At 29.9% G+C, this 24,552-nt stretch overlaps 1 protein-coding gene across 1 annotated transcript; it reads right to left on the bottom strand.

The window, feature by feature from the left end:
• Nucleotides 1–19,796: 19,796 nt before the first annotated feature.
• LOC124888895 lies at nucleotides 19,797–20,204 on the bottom strand. The gene has a single exon (XM_047400183.1). It carries the CDS (start codon nucleotides 20,202–20,204, stop codon nucleotides 19,797–19,799), a length of 408 nt encoding a protein of 135 aa, XP_047256139.1.
• Between the last annotated feature and the right edge of the window lie 4,348 nt (nucleotides 20,205–24,552).

The raw sequence follows: 24,552 nt of genomic DNA, 5'->3' as shown, positions 1-24,552 counted from the left end.
TCCTACGGCCCTTTCTAGTGTATAATTATCTTGTCGAACAACCCTTTCATTTAAATTTAGGCCAGGACAATTTCTATTAATTTTTCGTTCTTTTTTGATGCAGTGCGAGGCTTTGAAGGCCTTGTCAGAGTCTAATGCACCCTTAAAGTTAAGTCCAATCGCTATTGTATCTCTGCAATGACACTAAATATTTATCCCTTGATACAAAAAATAAAAGAGAGGCATGAAAACACATACCAAAATTAGTCCACTAGTTTAAGAAACCGAGGACCTCTTTGGTGACCACTCTTAGATTCACTACCAACAACAAGAATACAAGATATAATAGTGTATTTGACATCAAACCGTAATGAAATGTTAAGAACAAGGAGATAACAACAACAAAAATAAGTTAACAACAAGTCACAGTTTCACTAGAAATAAGAGCAAACGGTTACAAGTTACAAACGCTAACAAGATTACAATAAAAGTAAAGGGATAGAAAGACAAACAATTGATTGCATAATCTTAATAACCCCAGAATTTGGATAACTCTAGGACCCTTAAAACCAAACACAACAAAAACCTGTCTCTTATATGACACAAGATCGGATTCCATCTCTCAAGCGTCGATGTTTCCAAGCAAAACACAATCACTAGTGAATCCACACTAGTTTCTTATCCTAGTTTAGGGTGGGCACTCTTCTCTACTAGAGATATAGAGCTTACTACAAGAGTTCTACACTCACAAATATCTTCTAAAAAAGCTAAGTAATGAACCCTACATTGTTCTTTATATAGTGTATTACATAATAGAAACTAAAATGACCAAAAGGCCCTTAAGTGATGGGCGCCCATCAAATGTAGCCAAGTGTAGTGTTTGGACTTTTTTTGTGCATAATTAGGTCCTGTTTGGCTCTTCAATTGCACACACGAATTATTTGACCCAACATACACTCCCATAAGTACAAATCAATTATTATTCTTGTATCATCCTCTCCATCTTGAGAGGAATTTGCCCATAAATTCACGGTTTCACCTTATTCAATTGGCCACTTAAAAGAAACCACTCAAAACAGCCCGCAAAATATGATATAGCACAAAACATTCCATAAAAGCATGAGGAACCCGAGAGCTTAATAACACAAGTCTCAATCGACATCTTTATTTTGACCCTCGATTTCCTCTCCATCTTGAGCCTTGTCTTCAATCTCATCCGAAACACATCTCACCTCTTTTCTTGGTGGCGGATTCCTTGTGGATCTCTATGTCTTTCCCTCAACTTCTCTTCCATCATATAAGCATCATTGTAGACTCCATGTCTTTCATATTCCTTTCTACCATACTCCTCTACATGGATATATCAGTTTTAGTGAAGTGGAGTTTTGGTTGAGTAGAATGATATGGTAAGGTGGAGCTTCGATTATGGAACTTGTATGGGAGGAAATTATCTTCCAAGTCCTTTTTGTCGAACTTGATCGAATTAAGGGGGAAGTGACTTATTTAGGTCTCGAGTTTAAGGACATTTGGTATCTTGGCTTATGTCTATGTCATTTGGTGGTGGTCTTGGAGGATTGATCGTTTGAGGCAAAGTTTCGGGAGTAGAAACACGAGAGTTCCTTCAAAACTCCACTCGATCCAACCTCTTAAGTATAACAGACATATCCGAGCCTAATTTTTCAGTAACCGCATTCGCCCTAGCCATGTCTTGAGAAATAGCATCAAGGTGGGCTAAAATGGTTTCCATTATGGCCAAGAATTTACCTACAAAACAAAAAACAAGTTAGTTGTACAAAAATATCCCCACTCTCTCTTTTTATTTCTCGTCTCTCGGATCCCTCACACTCAATCTCACAAGTGTTGTAAGTTTGCTTGTACTCCGAGAGGTATTGCGAGATGAATCCAACGTTTTCAATGACTCCAAAGAGTAAGGAAAACACAAGGACGTATTACAATGACTCAAAAGAATTAAGACACAAAGAAAAGTTAACACAAAGAACGGTTTCAAAACTAACTTACAATCTAGTACGAGTTTGTAAGTTAGTTATAGAATCAACAAACATGACTAAAGAACAAAAAATTGAAACTAGAAGATCAAAATTTGAGCTTAAAATTTGTCGCATGAACAGTAATTGGTGACGTGAAAGTCCAATGTAGCAGTCCAATAATGATTCGATTCTTGACAAATTTTAATTCACAATTCATAATTTGGACTTTGGTGGAAATTATTTAATGGAGGGAAATATAAACTAGTCTTTGGAGCTCCTTTTTCAATTAAAATTTCGAGACTCAAAAGTCTTTGACTAGACTTGTACTTCTCCTTAAAACATGAACCCTTGTTTTATGGAAAAATAGTTGAGATGTGATGTAAAGTCTTTAGGTGGTTGAGGGTCTTTCAAGACTTAACAAGTACTACACCTTGTCTTTCACCTTTCTAAGATCTAAAGTTCACTTTAATATTAACAAGGTGAAGAATATGGTGAAGAACTTCAAGAACAAAATAACCACAAAAAGAAAAACCAACAACAATCTCCCAAGAACAACGACAAGTACACCATAACAAGGTCAACAATCTCATGGCTAAGACCACAAGGATAGCAACAGCAATCGGCTAAGTCCCATTTGTGTTGTGTTTTAAGTTTTACAAAATATGAAGGCTGTGATGAAAAACAAGAACACCACAGCAACCTTTCAAGATCTACAATAACACTACAACACAAGGCCTTCAACTCGGTCAAGGCTAGAACAACAACAACATCCAATCGGCCACACTTTGTTCACAACAACAATATTAACAAGTTCAAGCTCAAATCTAGATCTAGACTTAAAGTGTTAGTGAACAAGAAAACTAACACTAGAAAAAATCAACACAAACAAAACAACTCCTAGATCTAGACACACAATATTCGGCCAAAGAGACAACAACACTAAGTTCAACTTCTCTCGGCCAAGAGCACTCAAGAAAACTTCTTCTTTTTTTATATTTCAACTCTCAAACCCAAGATTGATCTTATTAGATCAAAATCAAAGATGGTTCAGATACCAAATGATACAATAAAGACAAGAGATTCACCAAAACACACTACAAAATCAGTCCACTAGTTCTAGAAACCAAGGACCTCTTTGGTGACCACTACCGGATTCACTACCAACAACAAGCATACAAGATGTAATGGTGTATTTGACACCAAACAGTGACAATTTGTTAAGAACAAGGAGATAACAACAACAGCAACAAGTAAACAACAAGTCACAGTTTCACTAGAAACAAGAACAAACGATTACAAGTTACAAATGCTAACAAGTTCACAATAAAAGTAAAGGGATAGATAAATAGACAATTGATGGTATAATCTTAAGAATACTAGAGTTTGGATAACTCTATGACCCTTAACATCACACACAATAAAAACTTATCTCTTACGTGACACAAGATTGGATTCCACTTCTCAAGCGTTGACGTTTTCAAGCAAAACACAATCACTAGTGAATCCACACTACTTTTTTGTCCTAGTTTCGGGTGGGCACTCTTCTCTACTAGAGAGAGAGCTTGTTACAAGAGTTCTACACTCACAAATATCTTCCCAAAAAACTAAGTAATGAAACCCTATATTGTTCTTTATATAGTGTATTACACAATAGAAACTAAAATGACCAAAAGGCCCTTAAGTGATTGGCCCCCATCAAAAATAGCCAAGTGTAGTGTTTGGACGGTTTTTAGCGCATAATTAGGTCCTCTTTGGCTCTTTAATTACACATACCAAGTCTCGGACCCAACATGCACTCCCATAAGTCCAAATCTATGATTATTCTTCTATAATCTATTCTCAAAACTTGACAAGCATAAAATGAGCAACAATTGTCAGTAATTCATAATAGGGTATCAACAACATCTTCATAGGCCCCTTGGTCTTATCAATTCAAACCTATCAAACTTAACTTTACAATGCAGGATCTTGTTTGAATGATCAATGCCTAATCGATTAAAACTGCATTCACAAAAACATTATGCTTTATGTGTATTTTCTCGATGATCTTATCAGTAATACATAACTCCCATACATGAAAGTGGATCCATCCATCTACATGCACCTTATTCTTTCTAGCCCATGTATGACTTAATTTGAATAAACTGATGACTAACCTATTGCAATAGATGAAACATCTGTTAAAATTATCAAATAATTATAGACATCTATTACGACAGATGCAATATATAACTTATCTGTTGGAAAGAATCAAATAGAGATATCCATCTGTTGCAATAGATTGTCAATATATTGTAAATTATCAAACAGATAGAATATATTTTTCAACAAATTACCCATCTGTTAGATTTATTTTAAAGTAATTTTATTTCTTTTCTGAAATACAATAAGATAAAATGATGTATTTAGATCCATTTTTTAATTTACATATTCGAAAAGTTACCAGTTTTATTTAATTAAGGGATGTAATTATACATAACTCACACTTTTAGATATGACTGATATAGATTTGGAAAAGGTGATTTTGTGCGACTCCTTGCGGGAACTTCAAAGGCAGATTCATGAGCTCCAGTGGAGTTGGGAAACATGAGAGCAAGGCTAAGGAAGGCCCTACTACTGTCGGATGACAATTGGCCAATTGAAAACACAACAACAACAACAACAACAACAACAATAACAACAACAACAACAACAATAATAATAATAATAATAATAATAATAATTAGGTTATGTTTTTTCTTTAAGCGTATGTATTTTCTTTTAATATATCTAATCTACCTAAGGGAGGAACCTAATGTATGGATTCAAAAATCTATGTTTGGTCGAGTTTGAATTTTATTCTTTTTTAATATTTAAATTTTATTCTGTCTATTCCTTATTCTCAATATGTCGATGGTTGGAGGTAGAGATTGAATATTTGTGGCAATGGATGAACCATATGTTGCAAAAGATAGTTAATCTATTGCGATAGATGGATCATATCTTGCAACAGACGGTTATTAATAAAAAAAAAAGGGCTATTTTTATTGAGAGGGTGAAAATTCATGACTTTTCAATTATTTAATATGAAAAATGGTTCATAAATAAATAATAAAAAATAAATGATAAACACAATTTATAACCATAAAAGAAAGGTTATTTAATTTTAATAACTAATCATGACTTTTCACTATTTTTTTTAAACCTATTTTTTTAAATCATTTATTTATTATATAATAAAAAGGTCACAACATTGGATTAATTAAGGTATATGATGATTGTGAAAAAAAAGGTGAACAGTCGTGACTTTTTATCTAACACATTCAAAACAGCTGATACATCAAATTCCACATCTATTGCAACTAATGAATCAGCTATTAGAAGAAATAAAAAAAGCTCCTAAAAAATATGGTCAATTTGTTCCAATAGATGGTATATCTTTTGCCACAGATGAGTTATCTGATGCAACAGACATACAATCTGTTGTCACAACTTAATAAAAATGGTTATTATTTTATTAAAGAAATGATTATTGAAAATATGAGAAGTCTTCGATTTTTTAATTGAGAAAACGGTTAATTAAATTTAAGAACTAATTAATAATAATAATAATAAGCTGAAAAGTCAGGACTTGTCATAATATAAAAAACTCACCAGCTTGATTTAGTTAAGTCATTTCTTTTCAAAGAAAACAATAAGAAAATAAATGATAAACACAATTTATAACCATAAAAAAAGATTATTTAATTTGAATAATTGATGTTAATATTAAATAGGTGACAAGTAGTGACTTTTTGCCATTTTTGTTTTTAAATCTTTTTTTAATTTATAAAATAAAAAAGTTACCAAATTTGGATTAATGATATGATGATTATTAAAAAAGATAGATTATATGTTGCAACAAATACATTATCTGATGTAACAGATTGACGAATTATTGCAACATATGGTATATCTGTTGTCTAAGATGAGTTATCTGATGCACCAATCAATTGTCACAATTCAATAAAAATGGTTATTAAAAAGAACAAATTAATAATAATAAGCTGAAAAGTCATGACTTATCACAATAATCAAAAAGTCAGCCAGCAACTTGATTTAATTAAGTCATAGCTTTTCACAGTAATTAAAAAGTCACCAATTTGTATGTAATTAATAAATGGAGGTGAACAATCGCGCCTTTTTGCCTAACTCATTCAAATTCAATCCTCTATAAATAGGTCCCTCCTCACTCACTCATTCATTCTACTATATTTATTTCTTGCATCTTGTCTTTCATATTACACATTCAACCACTTTCTCTTTCCTGGCTCGGGTATGTTTTTTTCTTATTTTTTGTTTAAATATACCCAATTGTTAGTATACGTTCTACTACATTCAAATTCTTTTCTTTACTTTGTTTTTACATTTTTTGTCAATTCATGTGTGTTTTAGATATGGCTGATCCAGTATGGGACGTTGCTTTTCTACAAAACGCCGTGCGGGAACTTTGGAGGCAGATTTATAACCTGTAGTAGGAGTTGGGTGGCGTGAGAGCAAGTATTATCTGGGAGATCCGTAGGCTGAAGAGGGCCCTGCTGCTGCCGGTTGAAGATTGGCCGGCTGGTAATAATAATAATAATAATAATAATGATAATAATAATAATAATAATTAGATTTTTTTAGCCTATGTATTTCTATTTGTTTTTGTTTAATAAAAAAAATTATGTTTGATCGACTTTGATGTTTTAATTCTTATTTAATTTTCATTATGTCTTTCTTCTTCTCAACAAACATGTCAATGATTAAGGAATAATTTGAATCCAGTAGCAATAGCAAGAGTTGAAACATATTGGTTATCTGTTGGGTTTGTGGCAGGAGTTGTATTGTGTTGTTCCAAACAGATTACTCATCTGTTGAAACCGATAAATAGTTTATTTCAACAGATAAATATTTTGTTGCGATAGATTACTCATCTGTTGTAACAAATGAGTAATATATTGCAACAGATAACTAGTCTATTACAATGGATAATTATTCTGTTGCAACAGATTACCCATCTGTTCGATTCATGTTACGGGCACTATAGGACCATAAACATGAATCCAACATATGAGTCTTCTGTTGCAACAAAATATTTATCTGTTGCAATAGACTAAGTGATTTGTTTAAATTATGGGATTTTATGTTGTATTCATGAACGGGTTCTATCCATTGTTGAAAAAATAGTAGTAGCAGTGTACCCAGATGATAAATTCAAAGAAAAATCATAATTTTATTTCCCAAAGTCACCTATGAAGTAATGACAAAGTGGAAAGTGATGTACGAAATAAAATTTCACTTAAAAAATTGGTCAAGTAGCAGTAAAAACAACAACAATGGTCTACAAGAAGAAGATGAAGATGATAATAAAGTAGAAGATGATGATAATAAAGTAGAAGATGATGAATAAAGCAGCAGCAACAATGAACAACAAAAATCGCAAAGAGAGAGAAAGCAACAACAGATAAGAAGAGAGAGAAACACACCTTTTTTTCCTCCATTTTCCATTATATTAACTAACATTTGGATCAAAGTATAAATTTAAAAATTTGTGGGTTATTTTCAAAATTTTTCAACTTTCTTAATCCATAATAAAGTAATTGTCACCTCCACTCAATTATTAAAACTTGAGTCATCTACACCTCATTTTCAAACTCTTTTGTCAGTTTTAGCTCAAAGCTCCTAGATAGCCTTTCTTAGGCTTATTCTAGATAATTTTCTATATTAATCACCCAAAATATTTCCCTTCTTTCTACTGTGTTTTGTCATATTCTATTTAGGCAAATCACATAAATATACAATTTAAGAATCAATATTATAAAAACTATCAACAATTTTTACTTTTTAAAATATAGCATGATTTAAGGGGGCAACTTAATGGTTGATATTTTATCCTATAAATTCTCCTTGTTTGTTTTTTAACTAAGTTTTTTTTAAAAAAAATAAAAAGAGTAAATAAGGTAACCGAAAAAACAACACATTTATTTGATATTATTTTATGTTTTCAAATTTAATTTATTTAATTCAATTGACATTAATTTTTAATATTTTGAGGAGAAAATACCATTAATGAGAGTAAATTCTTCGATTAATTTAAACCACATCCAATATAAATTTTATACACCGTAAAATTATTGATACACCATAAAATTATCGAAACACCTATTTCTATATAGAACAGACACCATAAAATTATTGATGCACCAATTTCTATACATTTTAGACAATATAAAATTATTGATATACTAATTTCTATATATTTCAGACACCATAAAATTATTGATACACCAATTTCTAACTATTTCAGACACCATAAAATTGTTGATACACCAATCTCTATATAGTTCAAACACCATAAAATTATTGATACACCAATTTCTATACAATTCAGGCACCATAAAACTATTAATACACCAATTTCTATACAATTCATACACCATAAAATTACTGATATACCAATTTCTATACAATTAATGCACCATAAAATCATCGATGAAGAAGATGAAAATCTTCGCAATGGCAGAAAAGACAATGTTATAGCTATTCGTGAAGCGGCGACGAAGGTTACGATATTTATCCTTACTAATTTGAGTGATCAATAAAACTGGTAAAGAGATATGGGATTGGAGTTCCATGGCTATAGATTCTCATTCCTTTAGACCATGCCTTTTCACTACAAAGTCTAACAAAAGTTCCTCCCATGTACTCCATGTCATTTTTTTCGTCGTTGTTGTAGCAACTGTTGCTGAGTCATTTTTCATACTATGTTCCTTTATAATTAGACACACATGAATATATACACATACACAAATAATAATAATACTAATAATTACCAGGATATTGTAATCGAATGAAAATTAATTTTAGCCTAGGGTATGATTAGGTATTTTGCTTTTCCTTTATTTTTTCGTGTAGAATAATTATATCCTTGTTTAATTTTTATCTTTTTGGTGCTATATTATATAATTTGTCTGTGTTTTTTTGTTTATGGATTTTTGAATCAAATAACTATTCCCTTAAAATCAGCCCTTTTTTTCAATATAAATTGACATCTGAATAGTTGATAGATTTTGTAAATAAAAATTATATTTTGTAAATAAAAAATAATACCTCTATGTTTTGTTATATTGACTCTTAAATTGTATATTTATGTGATTTGCCCATTCTATTTTCTAAGGATCCTTACGACTATACATAATAAATTAAAAAATTATAGGAAATGACAAACTTAAGATCATAATTACAATAAATAGCAACACTTTCACAAATTATATTTTATAGCAAAAGTAACATTTGTTTGCTCATTAACTCCACACAAGCGTATTTCACGCCATTTACTTTACATCTTTTCTATTTTCACTCCATTATTTCACCTCTCCAATCCAACTGTATCTTTATTTTTTCCAAATTTCATCCAATTTTTCTCACAATGTAGATAAATATTGTGCTCCATCAAATAAGGTAACTATCAAATTATAGTTATTGCATGATATCTCTTTCATATATTCTATAGATTTTTTATTTTTTTTATTTTTTTGGTTCAACCTTGTTCTTGTGTATTTTTTTTGGAGGGATTTTGTGAATTTTTTGTTGTAAGATTGTGGAGGTCTACTATAATGATAGAACACACAAATTTTAGAAGTTCAAATAGAAGTATACCACCTGTTAATTTAGTTTCTGATAATCCACCATCATTTTGCATAGAAGAAGTGAGATCGAAACATCATAATAATCCAAAGAAGATTACGAAAATTTTGAAATGAAAAGTATTGAGAAAACCTTCATAAAACCTTCATTTCCAAACCCCCAAAAATGCAAATATCTGAGAAAAAGAGAAAGTCAACAAAAATGGGAGAATCAAGTAAAATTTCAAGTCCTGTTGGTCAAAATTCTTCTGAATATGAATTTGAAGAAGATAAAGTTGAAGACACTATAAGAAAAATGCTTATTACATGGGGATTTTCATAGAGATAATGTGGTAAAATTTCCAAGTAATTTGATTACCTGCGAATTTTCTTACCAATTAGAATCCGAAGGAAATACCTTTGTAGGTAATTATTACCTGAGGATTTATAAAATCCCTAGGTAATTTAGCTACGGAAATAAATTCGCAGGTACGTTATTTGCGAATTTATTTGCGATTAACTATCAAAATTTGGGATGAACTATTTGGTAAAATTTCATAAAAAAGGAATTTTACCTGCGGATTTTCACGAAAAAATTCACAAATTATTCCCCACTAAAATTCTCAAGTAAATTCGAAGGAAATTTAGAGGTAAAAATTCCTAATTAACAAAAGAAAATTTCTTGCGGATATTTATAAAATTACTTCGCAAGAAAATTTGTATGAAATACCCCAAGTAAATCCACAAAAACAATTTTTTTCAAGACAATTTTCATGGATATTTAGCATGTACATCCCCGTGAAAATTCTCAAGTAATAATTTACACGTAAATTACTAGAAATATTTCACAATTAATGAGAAATCTATTCAAAACCTTCAATAATTCTCAAAAACATCATTCAATACAAGTCTAATGTAAATCATTACAGCTAACAAAAAACATAATTCAAAACATCCATGTCAATAATGTATGATTCTTAAATGATCCAAAACAAAATATTTCAAACTTGAATCCTCAATAAAACTACCAACCATCAGGGTTAGAATCACTTTCATTCATGTTATTAGGATTATTACTTTCATTCACGTTGTCAGAGTTACCATCACTTTCCTCCTTATGAGCTTGGTTATCTTCTTGAGATGGACGTTCATTATTTGAAGATGATTTCTTGTATAAATGCTTCATCAACAAGCCCAATTCCTTTTTCATCCTCTTTCCACAATTGATGCACTTTGAGCAGCTAATATTTCTTGATTCTTTCTTTTAAACTCATTCTGCATAAGAATATATTAATTCAATCCGTAAAAAGTGCTAAAAATATATTATTAGCATAAATTACATGACATTATATTATCAAATGAAATCATAACAATCAACAAATATAAATATGTATATATTAGCATATAAAGCATCATAAACTCAAAGTTGATTTTTCAGATTCTTGTGACTATTGTTATGACTTGTTCTATTAAGATAACAGAGGATGAAATTAGAAGAATAAGAGAACAAGAGGAAGGGTTCAAGTGGTGCCATGTATTTAACACTTCATGTGAAGAAAACTCTTTTTCTTATTTCTTAAACCTCCATACCCAGTCAAATGGATTATACAAGGTACACTGCAATGGATTATACATTATCAGGTACACTGCAATAGATTATACAAGAAGATTTACTCGATGGGAAATTCTCAAAGAAGAAATCTTTTCGTATAATCAAACAAATTTATTTTGTAACTATACTTTATTATTTTCAAGTTATTAGTACACTGTTCAAGTGACTATACTTAACCATTTTCAAGTCACAAGTTCACAATTTCAAGTAACTACACTTAACCATTTTCAAGTCACAAGTTCGCAATTTCAAGTAACTACACTTAATCATTTTCAAGTCACTACACTTAATAATTTTCAAATAACTTATTCATATTTCAAGTCACTAGTACACATTTCAAGTCACTACACTCAAACCATTTTCAAATAACTAATTGACATTTCAAGTCACTATACTTAACTATTTTCAAGTCACTAGTACATATTTCAAGTCATTACACTTGACCATTTTCAAGTAACTAATTCACATTTCAAGTCACTACACTTAACCATTTTCAATTCCTAGTACACATTTCAAATCACTACTTAACCATTTTCAAATAATTAATTCACATTTCAAGTCACTATATTTAACCATTTCAAGTAACTGCTTCACATTTTAAATAATTATACTTTAACCATTTTCAAGTCATTATACTTAACCACTTTCAAGTAGCTAATTTACATTTCAAGTAACTACACTTTAACCATTTTCAAGTCACTAGTACACGTTTCAAATCACTATACTTGTGGTCGCTTTTCCTGTTTTCACTTCAAGTCGCTAATTCACTTCACAAGTTACCAAACTAAACTAAATTCAAAACAAAAGTTCACATATCAAATATCTACACTTAAACATTTTCAAGTCACTAATTCACTTCATAAGTTACCAAACTAAACTAAATTCAAAACAAAAGTTCACATTTCAAGTACCTACACTTAAACTTTTTCAAGTCACTAATTCACTTCACAGGTTACCAAACTAAACTAAATTAAAAAATAAAAAAAGTTCACATTTCAAGTACCTACACTTAAACATTTTAAAGTTGCTAATTCATTTCTTAAGTTACCATGTACTTTACTAAATTCAAAACAAAAGTTCACATTTGAAGTACCTACACTTAAGCATTTCAAGTAACTAATTCGCTTCATAAGTGACCATGTACTTTACTAAATTCAAAACAAAAGTTCACATTTCAAGTACCTACACTTAAACATTTTCAAGTCACTAATTCACTTCTCAAGTGACCACACTTTACTAAATTCAAAGCACAAATTCACATTTCAAGTACCTACACTTAAAATATTTTAAAGTCATTAATTCACTTCTCAAGTGACTATGTACTTTACTAAATTCAAAACACAAGTTCACATTTTTAGTACCTGCCCTTAAACAAATCGAAGTCACTAATTCACTTTTCAAGTGACCATGTACCTTACTAAATTTCAAAACAAAAGTTCACCTTTCAAGTACCTACACTTAAACATTTCAAGTCACTAATTCACTTCATAAGTTACCAAACTAAACTAAATTCAAAACACAAGTTAACATTTCAAGTACCTATACTTAAACAAATCGAAGTCACTAATTTACTTCTCAAGTGACCATGTACCTTACTAAATTCAAAACAAAATTTAACCTTTCAAGTACCTACACTTAAATATTTCAAGTCACTAGTTCACTTCACAAGATACCAAACTAAACTAAATTCGAAACACAAGTTCACATTTCAAGTACCTACACTTAAACAAATCGAAGCCACTAATTCACTTCTCAAGTGACCATGTACTTTACTAAATTCAAAACAAAAGTTCACCTTTTAAGTGCCTACACTCACTTCACAAGTTACCAAACTAAACTAAATTCAAAACAAAAGTTTACCTTTCAAGTACCTACACTAATAAATGTTTTTAGTTGTAGTTGGAATTGGCCCACACTAAAGACAAGGGTCAGTTGCACTTCTTTTCCTTATTTTGTGCTCACTTTTAATTTATTCCACCTCATAACAAATAATTTTTTCATGAGACATGAGTTTACATTTTCGTATCACAATATTCTACAAGTTATGCTCTAAACTTATTTTAGTTTCTAAAGAATTTATGTCTCACTAAGGATGAGTTTGATTGCTCAAGGGTAAAAATAATTTGAAAGATAAAAATTTAAAAACTAGCTTCATTTAAAGGACATACAATTTGATGCACTTTCAGCTTTCACAATGTTTGTTGTATGTTTGTAGGGACAAAATTAATATTGTGTTACCACTTCTATTAGAATCTTAATTCACATGTCTCTTATGGTAGTAGCTCATTAAATTATGCATTCCTTAACCATGCAAAAAACAAATCTCATTCTTCCACGAGGACAATGAAAATTTGCTTGATATCAGTTGAAGTCTGTTGGAGAAAAAATGTACTTATTCCAAATGAAATAAAAAGAGAGTAAATAAAATAGGGCCCAATAGGAACAGATGGATGCAGATATTTCATCTGCCATGATACAACTAGTTTCTGATGAATGCATTATTGATGATTTTGATTGAATGGAACGGTATAATAAGGACCAGAACAAGCCAAAAAAAATAAAAATAAAATTTAAAGAATGTACGAACAAAAGCACTTGTAAAAGTAATTTCCTTGAAGGCCTTATGGATGTAAAGTAATGAAATAGGGAATGAGACTAATGTCTAACACCTCATAGGCCTTATGGATGCATTTCATCGCTTTCCAACGATATATAGATGGGAAGCAGCGGCGCCTGGCTGATATTTTTGTCCTTTCACCAGCGCTTCGATGGTGGAGAAGGTAACGGGGAAGGAAGGCGGCGCCTGGTAGAGGCTCGCCAATCGACTAGCGAATTGCTCGCCGGCTGGTCATTGGGCTGGATGCCGGTGTGGGTAGCGTATAGAGGAGATGATGAGAGGCGGTGGCGACACTGGTTTGCTCGTCGGCTGCATGGCTATTGTGCAACAGCGGTTGGTGGTACGAGGGAAGAAAATGAGAGAGGAAGAAAGAAGGGGCGGCGGTCTTGCCGGTGATGCAGCTCATCGGAGCATGGTGTTCGCTGGTGGTTGACCTTAGAGAAAGAAAAGAGAGAAGGAAGAGAAAAACTGCGACTCATTTTCTCAAAAATAGGAAAATGATTTAGGGTTTTAGGTATTAGGGTGTTATATGTATGAACAATAAGATTTAATCTCAGCCGTCGACCTCATGAGCTCAACGACCGTGATAAAAAATGGGAATAAGGGAATGAAAATTGACAAAAAAAATAGGCTAGAATTGACATTAATTGGATGTAATAAATAACTAAGAATCAAATAGATTGGGAAATTGAATTGAATTAGGGCTTCTGCTTTAATAAATGTACTACTGATGTAATAAAAAAATGAGAAAAATAATAAGATGTCGATATTAAAATAAATTATGTATGTAAAATCAATGTTACATAAAAAAATGTTATATAAAATCATTGACAATAAAATTTGAAATAAATCAATAATAATAACAATAATAATAATATAATGTATTTGTAAATTGTGAATGTGCATATTTGTGAAAATAATTTAATAAATATTAAAAAAATATTATATTTAAATTACATAAAATATAAAATTGCTTGATAAAGATAGATTGTTTATTTAGAAATCATGACTGTGACATGCCGGTATTTATTTGATATTAAAATAATACGTAAATATATCAATATTTAAAATTAATAATTTGGGTAAAATAGCAACCTAAAAGGAACATCGGAAGGTCAAAATTGGCTATCAGCACTACAACAGTTGGAATATATATTTTCCAAAATTTACCACCAAATATTCTGACTGTTGTAGTCACAAATAGCATCGAGAAAATATTTTGTAAAAAATAAAAATAAAAAAGTAAATTTTGGTATTTGGATATTTTTTATATGAAAAACAAGATTTAATTTCAGCTATCAATCTCATGAGATCGACCGCTGTGATTAAAATTGAAAATAAAATTGAAAATTGGTTTAAAAATGAACCAAATTGAATTCAAAAATAGGTTAAAATTTACATCAATTAGATATCAGGTTGATTAGAATTTAAATAAAATTGAGAAGATAATTGAATTATCTCAGGCTACTATTTAAATATAATAATAAATTAAAAAATACTATAAAATTATTTTTTTCACAATAAATTATGTATGCCACATAGAAAATATTATATAAAAATTACCGATAATAAATTTGAAATAAATTAACCATAAATATAATAATAATAATAATAATAATAATAATAAAAATCAAGGTGACACCTTTTGATTGTTTTCTCTATGAGATTTCGAGAAAATGAATACAATAACTAACCTGATTTAGTCCCATAAATTAGGGTCTGTGGAGGGTACAGTATACACAGATCTTACCGCTAAGGTAAATAGGTTGTTTCCAATAGACCTTCGAATCAAGAAAAATAGTCCAAAGATGTCCAACTTCAAGAAAAATATTAGTTAAAATTGATTTAATATTGATCGTTGATCAAATATGATGAACGGTTGAGATTAGACTTGAGGAGATGAGTCAAATTGGGGTAAAAATTAAATTGAGAATTTTGATTGAGTCATATTAAACTCAATTGACACAAATTGAGTATAAAATGGGTAGAATTTAAATAAATTAGGAAAAATGAATTGAATTAGGTTGATATTTAATAAATACATTAACTATATAAAATTAATATTAAAAATAAATAAAATTATTATTTTTAATAATTGAGTAGGCTGCTATTTAATAAATGTAGGAAAGACGTAGTAGTAGTAGTAGTAGTAGTAGTAGTAGTAGTAATAATAATAATAATAATAATAATAATAATAATAATAATAATAATAATAAAAACAATAATAATAATAATAAACAATGTTTGTAAATTATGGGCATGTATAATAGCGGAAATGATTTAATAAATATAGTAACTATATAAAATTAATATAAATATAAATTATTTGTTAATTAGTTGGCTCAATAATCCGCAAAAAAAGCGACGAATATTAAGACTCGATATAAATGAAATAATAACATAATAATAATAATGAGGAAAATAATAAGACTCGATATAAATTTGGTTTAAAAATGAACCAAATTGAATTCAAAAATTGGTTAAAATTAACATCAATTAGATAGAAGGTTGGTTAGAATTAAAATAAATTTGAGAAGATAATTGAATCGACTTAGGCTGTTATTTAAATATAATAATAATGAATCAATCTTGATCAACGAATGAGATCTAAAGATTAAGAATTTGGTTAAAAAAATTGAATGGAATTTGAAATTGAGTTCAATTGGACACAATTTGGGCTAGGATTGTAATAAATGGGATAAAATTAGACTAAAATTATTATAAATTGGCAAAATCAGGCTAGAAAATAAATAAATTACAAAAATTAAATTGACTAAGGTTTCAGATTAATACAATAATAATAATGGTAAAATAAATAATATAATTATTGTCAGATTAGTTATGAACAAATTGTGTAAATAAAAAATTGCACATAATATATTACTTTAAAATCAATGATAAAAATAATTCAAAATGGAAATCTATAAATTATGAATATAAAATTTAAAATTGCTGATAATACAACTGTGATACCATCTATGTCAATAAACTAATTTTAGTTTCTTGAGCATCTTTTGGTTAATCATACGTGTCCATCGATTTAATGTCTAATTTCTTTTTATTTTATGTTTTTTATTCTTCAAGTTTATCCTTTTAGTATTTAGAATTTTCAAGTCACAAAAATACTACGTAAATCCTCAAGAAATAATTTCATCTCAATTTGTATCAGCACAATCCCCCAATAATTTTTCAAGTAATAATTTTGTAGGTAAATCCCCAAAAAATAATTTCAGCTAAATTTGTAGCAACACAATCCCCGAATAATTTTCCAAGTAATAATTTAGCAGGTAAATCCCCAAAAATAAATATCCATCAAAATTCACAGCACAAAATCCCCAAATAATTTCCCAGGTAATAAAATCCATTGCATAAATTTCCACCAAAATATCTCTACGTAAATTCATAGGATAAATTACCTGGGGATTTTCCTATGGATTTAAAATATATATATATATTTGTCCATATACCTGCGGATTTACCTGCAGATAAAATACCCGCCGATACATTTTCCCAGGTAATATCATAAGTAATAATTTTGCAGGTAAATCCCCAAGAATAAATCCCCAGCAAAATTCGCAACACAAAATCCCCAAATAATTTTTCAGGTAATAAAATCCATTGCATAAATTTCCACCAAAATATCTCTACGTAAATTCATAAGATAAATTACATGGGGATTTTTCTATGGATTTAAAAAATATATATATTTGTTCATACACCTACGGATTTACCTAGAGATAAAATACCCGCCGATACATTTTTCAAGGTAATGTCGCAAGTAATAATTTCGCAGGTAAATCCTCAAGAATAAATCCCCATTCGCAGTACAAAATCCCCAAATAATTTTTCGGGTAATAAAATGCATTACTTAAATTTTCTCCAAAGTATCTCTACATAAATTCGTAGGATAAATTACCTGGGGATTTTCCTATAGATTTAAAAAATATATATATTGATCCATATACTTGTGGATTTACCTAGAGATAATACCCACCAATACATTTCTCCAGGTAATGTCGCAAGTACATTATTTATGCAATATGACGCCAAATTTACCTGCGAAATTTGTTGCAAATATATAGTTTGCAGGTAATATATTTTAATATTGAGGAATTTAATATTTTCGTAGGTAAATCTGTATGTATTTTCTGCGATATTATTCCCCAGGTAAATTCTCCATGTAATTTACAGTTTTCTAGCAGTGAGAGGTATTTATATTTTATTAGCTTATGGGTTATGTACAGTTATATGTATTTTTTATATACATATTATTATCCTATGATATGTATTATGTATTTTTTGGTTTAGTTATATGTATATGTATATAGTTGTAGTTGTTAATGTTTAAGATATGCATTTTTATTTTATTGTTTTATATGAGTCACCTTTGTAATTCGCAAATACATCTGAAGATGTATAGTATAGTTATGTTTATTACTGTTTAATATGAATTTGATATGTACATAAATACATATCAGACTCATATTTGCATTTTTTATATGGTAATATACCTATGGATCAAACATCTATTCTATAAATACATAAGCAGAACTATATGTATTTTTTTGTAATGTAATGAGAAAATACATCAAATCACTCCTGAACTTGTGGCTAAAACTTACTTTAAACCATAAACTAATCGGACAATTATATACTCCCCTTAATAACATTAAAGTAAATTTTTAACCCCCCTAAAAAAATTATACCACTCTTACTGCAGAGAGTGAAGTACACACACCCCAATTTGAGCCACGTTAGTGCCATGTCATTGCCAAATCAGTGCCATGTCATTGCCACGTAAGAAATTATAATTTTTTTTAAAAAAAAAGTAATTCCACACACATACTATTTTTATATTTTTTTTTAAAAAAAAGAAAAATATATATACATATACTATTTTTTTTATATATATATAATATTTTTTTAATATATATATATATATATATATATATAGATTAAAAACAACAACAACAACAACAAACCCAGTGTATTCCCACATAGTGGGGTCTAGGGAGGGTAAGATGTACGTAGTCCATACCACTACCTCCGGAGAAGTAGAAAGACTGTTTTCGATAGACCCCTGGCTCAAGACAAGGAATAATAACCAAATCCATAATAAAGCATGGAACAAACGCCACCCACAAGGAAAAATATAAGGAGTAGTAAACAAATTCGTATAAAGCATGCAACAAGGTGGCATAACAAGAATAATACACCTACCAAGTAGTGCCCTACCCCAACAACCCAAACTGGCACTAGCCTTCTAACCTAATTTACGTCATCTAGATCTTCCTATCTAGGGTCATGTCCTCAGTGAGCTGTAACTACTCCATGTCCCGCCTGATCACCTCTCTCTAATATTTCTTTGGCCTACCTCTACCCCACCTGAAACCATCTAAAGCTAGCTCTCACACCTACGAACCGAGGCATTTGTGCCCCTCCTCATCACGTGATTGAACCATCTCAATTGAACTTCTCCTATCTTGTCCTCCACCGAAGCCACTCCAACCTTTTCCCGAATAGTCTCATTCTGAACTCTATCACCCTTATTAAGCCCACACATCCAACACAACATCTGTATTTCATCCACCCTCAATTTTTGAATGTAAGAGTTCTTGACTGGCAACACTCTGCTCCATACAAAATGGACGGACGGACTGCCACTCTGTAGAATTTGCCATTAATCTTGGGCGACACCTTCTTATCATACAACACTCCCGAGGTGAGCTTTCACTTCATCCATCCCTCCCCAATACAATGGAATACATCCTCATTAATCTCATAATTTTCCTAAATCATGGACCCAAGATACTTGAAACTATCCCTCTTACACACCAGTTGGGATTCCAACCTTACAACCACCTCATTTTCCTACCTCAAGTCGTTAAACTTGCATTCCAAATGTTTTATCTTGCTTCTACTCAACCTGAACCCTTTAGACTCAAGGTTCTATCTCCAGACCTCTAATTTATCATTCATACCTCCCCGCGTCTCATGATCAAAACTACATCAACTGCAAAAAGCATACACCATGGCACCTCTCCTTGAATACGCCACGTCAACACATCTATTACCAAAGCAAACAAAAATGGGATAAGAGTAGATCCGTGGTGCAACCCTGTCAAGACAGGTAAATGCTCTAAATCTCTTCTTGCTGTCCTCACCTGGGTATTAGATCCATCATACATGTCCTTGATTTCTCTGCGACACGCCATCGGGACCCCACTCGCCTTCAAGCATCTCCAAAGAACCTCCCTAGGGACTTTTTCGTACACCTTATCCAAGTCGATAAACTGCATGTCCAAATCCTTCTTACTTTTTCTATACTGTTCCACCAGTCTCCGCACCAGGTGAATTGCCCCCGTTGTCGAGTGCCCGAGCATAAATCTAAACTGGTTCTTCGATAGAGACACTATCCTCCTCAACCTCAACTCGAACACTCTCTCCCAAATTTTCACAGTGTGACTCAATAACTTAATATCCCTATAGTTGTTGCAACTCTGAATGTCACCTTTGTTCTTATATAGAGGGATCATAGAAGTAAAAGATATATATGCGCTATTTATATATATGAAAAATATATATATCTTAATATATATATATCTTATTATATATATATATATATATATATATATATATAAATATAAATAGATCCCCCTCCCTTTCCTCTTTCTTCTTCAGACCCCCACCCCACCCCACGATTTCATATGTAGCATATGAAATAAATAGAAGGAAAAGAAAAAAAATAAATAGACAAAATATAAATTGAAAAAAGGAAGAAGAAAACGAAAATAGGAAAAGGAAAAGAAAAATATGAGGAAGGAAAAAATTGAGAAACAAAAACAAAAATAAAGTAAAAAAAATGAAAAAGGAAAAAAAGAAGAGAGAAAATAAAGTGGAAAGAAAAAATCAGAAGAAAAAGAAATCAAAATAAAAAAAATAAAATGATAAATAAAAGATAGAAAAAAAACTAACAAGAAAAAAGTTAGAGGTATAAGAGAGAGAAAGAGGACAAAAAACAGTAGTGGTGCTTTATTTTGAAATTTTGAGCATTATAAAGATAATACTCTTCAGGGTTGAGTTTGATTTGGAAAAAAAATTTATTAGTTTAAATAAGAGTAATTTATGGAAAAGAAATCTAATTTTTTAAATAAGAGTAATTTATGAAAAAGGAATTTACTGTTTTAGATACATGAGATAATTATTCTTTATTTAACTAAACTGATTTGAGTAAGAGAAGGACATTAAATCTCGTTGTATATGTATTTTAGTAGCAATACTTTTATAAAATATAACAAGTTGTTATTTCAGGTAATTATGAAACAATTGCTATGAAACTCCTAATTATGAGCTTAAATTTGCTACTTATAAAATTTTTCCTAATAAATTACCTTAATATGACACATCTTAATAGACCACCGATCAATTATTTTTTGTTGGGAAAATTTCATATGTAGCATACTTATAGCTATAATTAAATTTGAACTTTTATAGAAACTGTTTCATAATTACGAAAAATAGCAAGTTGGATTTTGTATTTTAGGTAAAGTTTACTATATATATATATATATATATATACATACAATCTGAATAACAATTTCTTTTTAAACTCAGATTAGTTAGAGTTAAACAAGGAATAAACAGTCGCTTAATTTATGGCATGCATTTAATTTTGAGGATTTTTTTTGCTTATATTACTCTTTTTTAATCTTTGCTGTTATTTTATAACTACGTTATTCAAAATTCAAATGTCTTTTTCATGAACAGCAACCTAAAACAATATCAAAAAACAAATTGAAGAATCTATAGTTGATGAGCTTTTAAATTTAAAAAAAATACAAAAAAACAACACAACGAGTACAGATATTGAAAAAGGAATTTGATTTTGTATTTCAATTTTAGCAAGTTTTGTGCGAAATAGTTGATTAACTTCTAAATTTCAAAAAAAAAAAAAACCAATACTGCGATTAGGGGTGGGCATTCGGTTTGTTCGGTTTGATGTTGAATATCGGTTTAGATTTTTGGTTTTTGAAATGACGAAAATGACAACCATAACCAAACTAAAATTATTTCTATTTGGTTTGATTTTTACAAATTTGGTTCGATTATTCTAATTTTTTCTTTCGATTTTAAATTTAAGTAGTGAGCATTTAAAATTGGTGAATTTTCTGAGAAAATAATCTTTTTTTCAAACCTATTTTTCATTCCCAAATATAATTAATTCATTACACATAAAATAACCATAAATATCGACCTCACTGAGTCATCGTCATTGGCTTGATGGCAGTGGCCATACTTGACAACGACTGTTGACGATAGTGATGAACTGAGGAAATGAACCGCCGACTACTGTTGGCGATGATGAAATTTCAAATGAACTGACGAACTGAGGATGACTAAGTGCCGCTCCAACCTACACATTAATGTTAGTGTCTAAAGAAAAGAAATATATTAGGATTTAGAGTTACTAAATAATTATAATTTATATATTTATATGTTATATCAGATTATATTATATGTTTAGTATATTTACACACACACATATATATATAGATATAATATGTATATATATATATATATATATATATTATAATATATTATTTGTATAGTTTTGATTTTTTGATTTAGCAGAATTTTATTTTTAAAAATCAAAAAATCAAACCGTTTAACCAAATTTCTAGAATTTGAAACTGAAACCAATCCGAAAAACCAAAAAACTAAACCAAAATTAAATTTCAATTTGATTTTTTGAGTTTTTAGGTTTAAACCAAAATATGCCTAGCCCTAACTGCGATTACCAATATAGAATTCAAAATTTGAGTTCGTATATGAATTTCATCAAATTTAGCAGCCATTTTTTTGTGCGAAATACTTTTTTTCAATGTAAAAGTTTTCCTTCTCGATGTCTAATTTGAAAAATTGATCTAAATCTATTATCCGTTCAATTTGAACATGACTTGAGCTTAATTAGTATTTGACCAAAAAAATAATTTTTATTGGTACGCGTGTAGCAGTTTTGTTTGTTTATTTTTAAATTGTATTTATATATTCAGAACAGTGTAATTGTGTTTGACATGAACATATTGATAACTTATGAGTTTATTTGAACCAAATTATTTGATTTGTGTATATTATATGAAATTATTTATTTTTTTGTGTGTGATTAATTGTAGTGTCATTCAATTCTGTGGTGAGTGTAGTTCTGTATGTTTAGTGAATCTGTGAGACTAATAATGTAATTGTTGGTCATAGTATGTGCAATTATGAGTTTAGTTGTATATTGTAGCTGTATTTGTACAATTAATAAATTTAATCGTATTTTATTTTGGCAATTGTATATTAATGACTTATTTTACACATTTGACAGAATGAATAGTTTCTATTTGATAATTTATTTTTTAAAAATATTTTTTATGTTCTGGAATTGACACTGGAAAGCATACCTGTTCTTGTTAAGTACTCTGGTAGATGGACATATAAATAAAATTATGAAGATTACATCACTGATGCTATATTGTTGAGCACAAACACCTCATATAACCAACTATCCTCACTATTGTCGTCGCTTATTATTGTAGATCTGACCTGCAAATGTATCCAAATAGAGCATCAATTAATAGATACTGCAGGTCAAATACGTATACATTATGACATGGGTTTGAAGGTCTATATTTTACAAAAATAAGAGATAAAGGATATGAGTAATTTGCTTTTGTATATAAGTGTTTTGGATAAGGATAATTTCAGCACATTTGTAAGTTCGTCATTGTATAATACTGAAAGTATAAATCTGTCTTATACTTCGTGGAAAGGGGTAAATATATCTAATGAAAGTGCATTAATAGTTTCTACTACTGAGGAATCTTTAGTTGTATTTGAGATGGACACGACTAAAGTGATTATCTCAGACATACATCCTAAACATATTGAGGTATACCAAGTTTATATCTCGAAATATGTTTTAAAGTCGGTCATAAAGGATTATACAATTAGGGAGAAGTTTCAATCACGATCTGAAAGATCAAGTAAGACCTGGTAAGTCTATCATGCATTGAATTTTTTTTGTTCAGATTGGTCAATTGTATTTGACCATATTTAATTTTTTGTATATAGTTATACCTTAATTATGCAAATTTCATAATTGTGATTTTTCATTCTGTGCCTCTGGTATCATTCAATCTGGAATGTTTAGAGTTAGAGAATTTAATTCAGAACATACATTTCTGATCAAAGACAAGGTTTATCCTAAGTTGCATGCTACAAGTAGGTTGATTGGTGGTATAATCAAATCAAAACTTAAAAGCCACAAGCAAAAATATAGTGCAACTAAAATCAAAAGTGACATGAAATAAGAATTGGGTATGGATTTGACATACATTATGTGTTGGTTGGCAAAGAAAAAAGCACTAGAAAACTTGAGGGGGACACCATTAGCATCATACGACAAACTAGCTGCATACTTATATGTCTTGAACCCTAGTTATCTAGGTTCACATATAAGAATGATAAAAAATGAAGACAATGAGTTTTTATATGTATTTGTAGCTCTTCATGCATTCATCAAAGGATTTGAGTATTGTAGACCCGTCATAGTTGTTGATGCTAGTCATCTCAGGGGAATGTACACCAGTACATTTGTAGCTGCAAGTACCATGAATGAAGCCGGTAACTTATACAAAAATTACATTTCTGTGTTATATATTTTCAGCTATATGTATATATAAAATACAT

Source organism: Capsicum annuum, chromosome 11, assembly GCF_002878395.1.
Source record: "Capsicum annuum cultivar UCD-10X-F1 chromosome 11, UCD10Xv1.1, whole genome shotgun sequence".
Taxonomy (NCBI): domain Eukaryota; kingdom Viridiplantae; phylum Streptophyta; class Magnoliopsida; order Solanales; family Solanaceae; genus Capsicum; species Capsicum annuum.
This window is presented reverse-complemented; position numbering and strand designations above follow the sequence as displayed.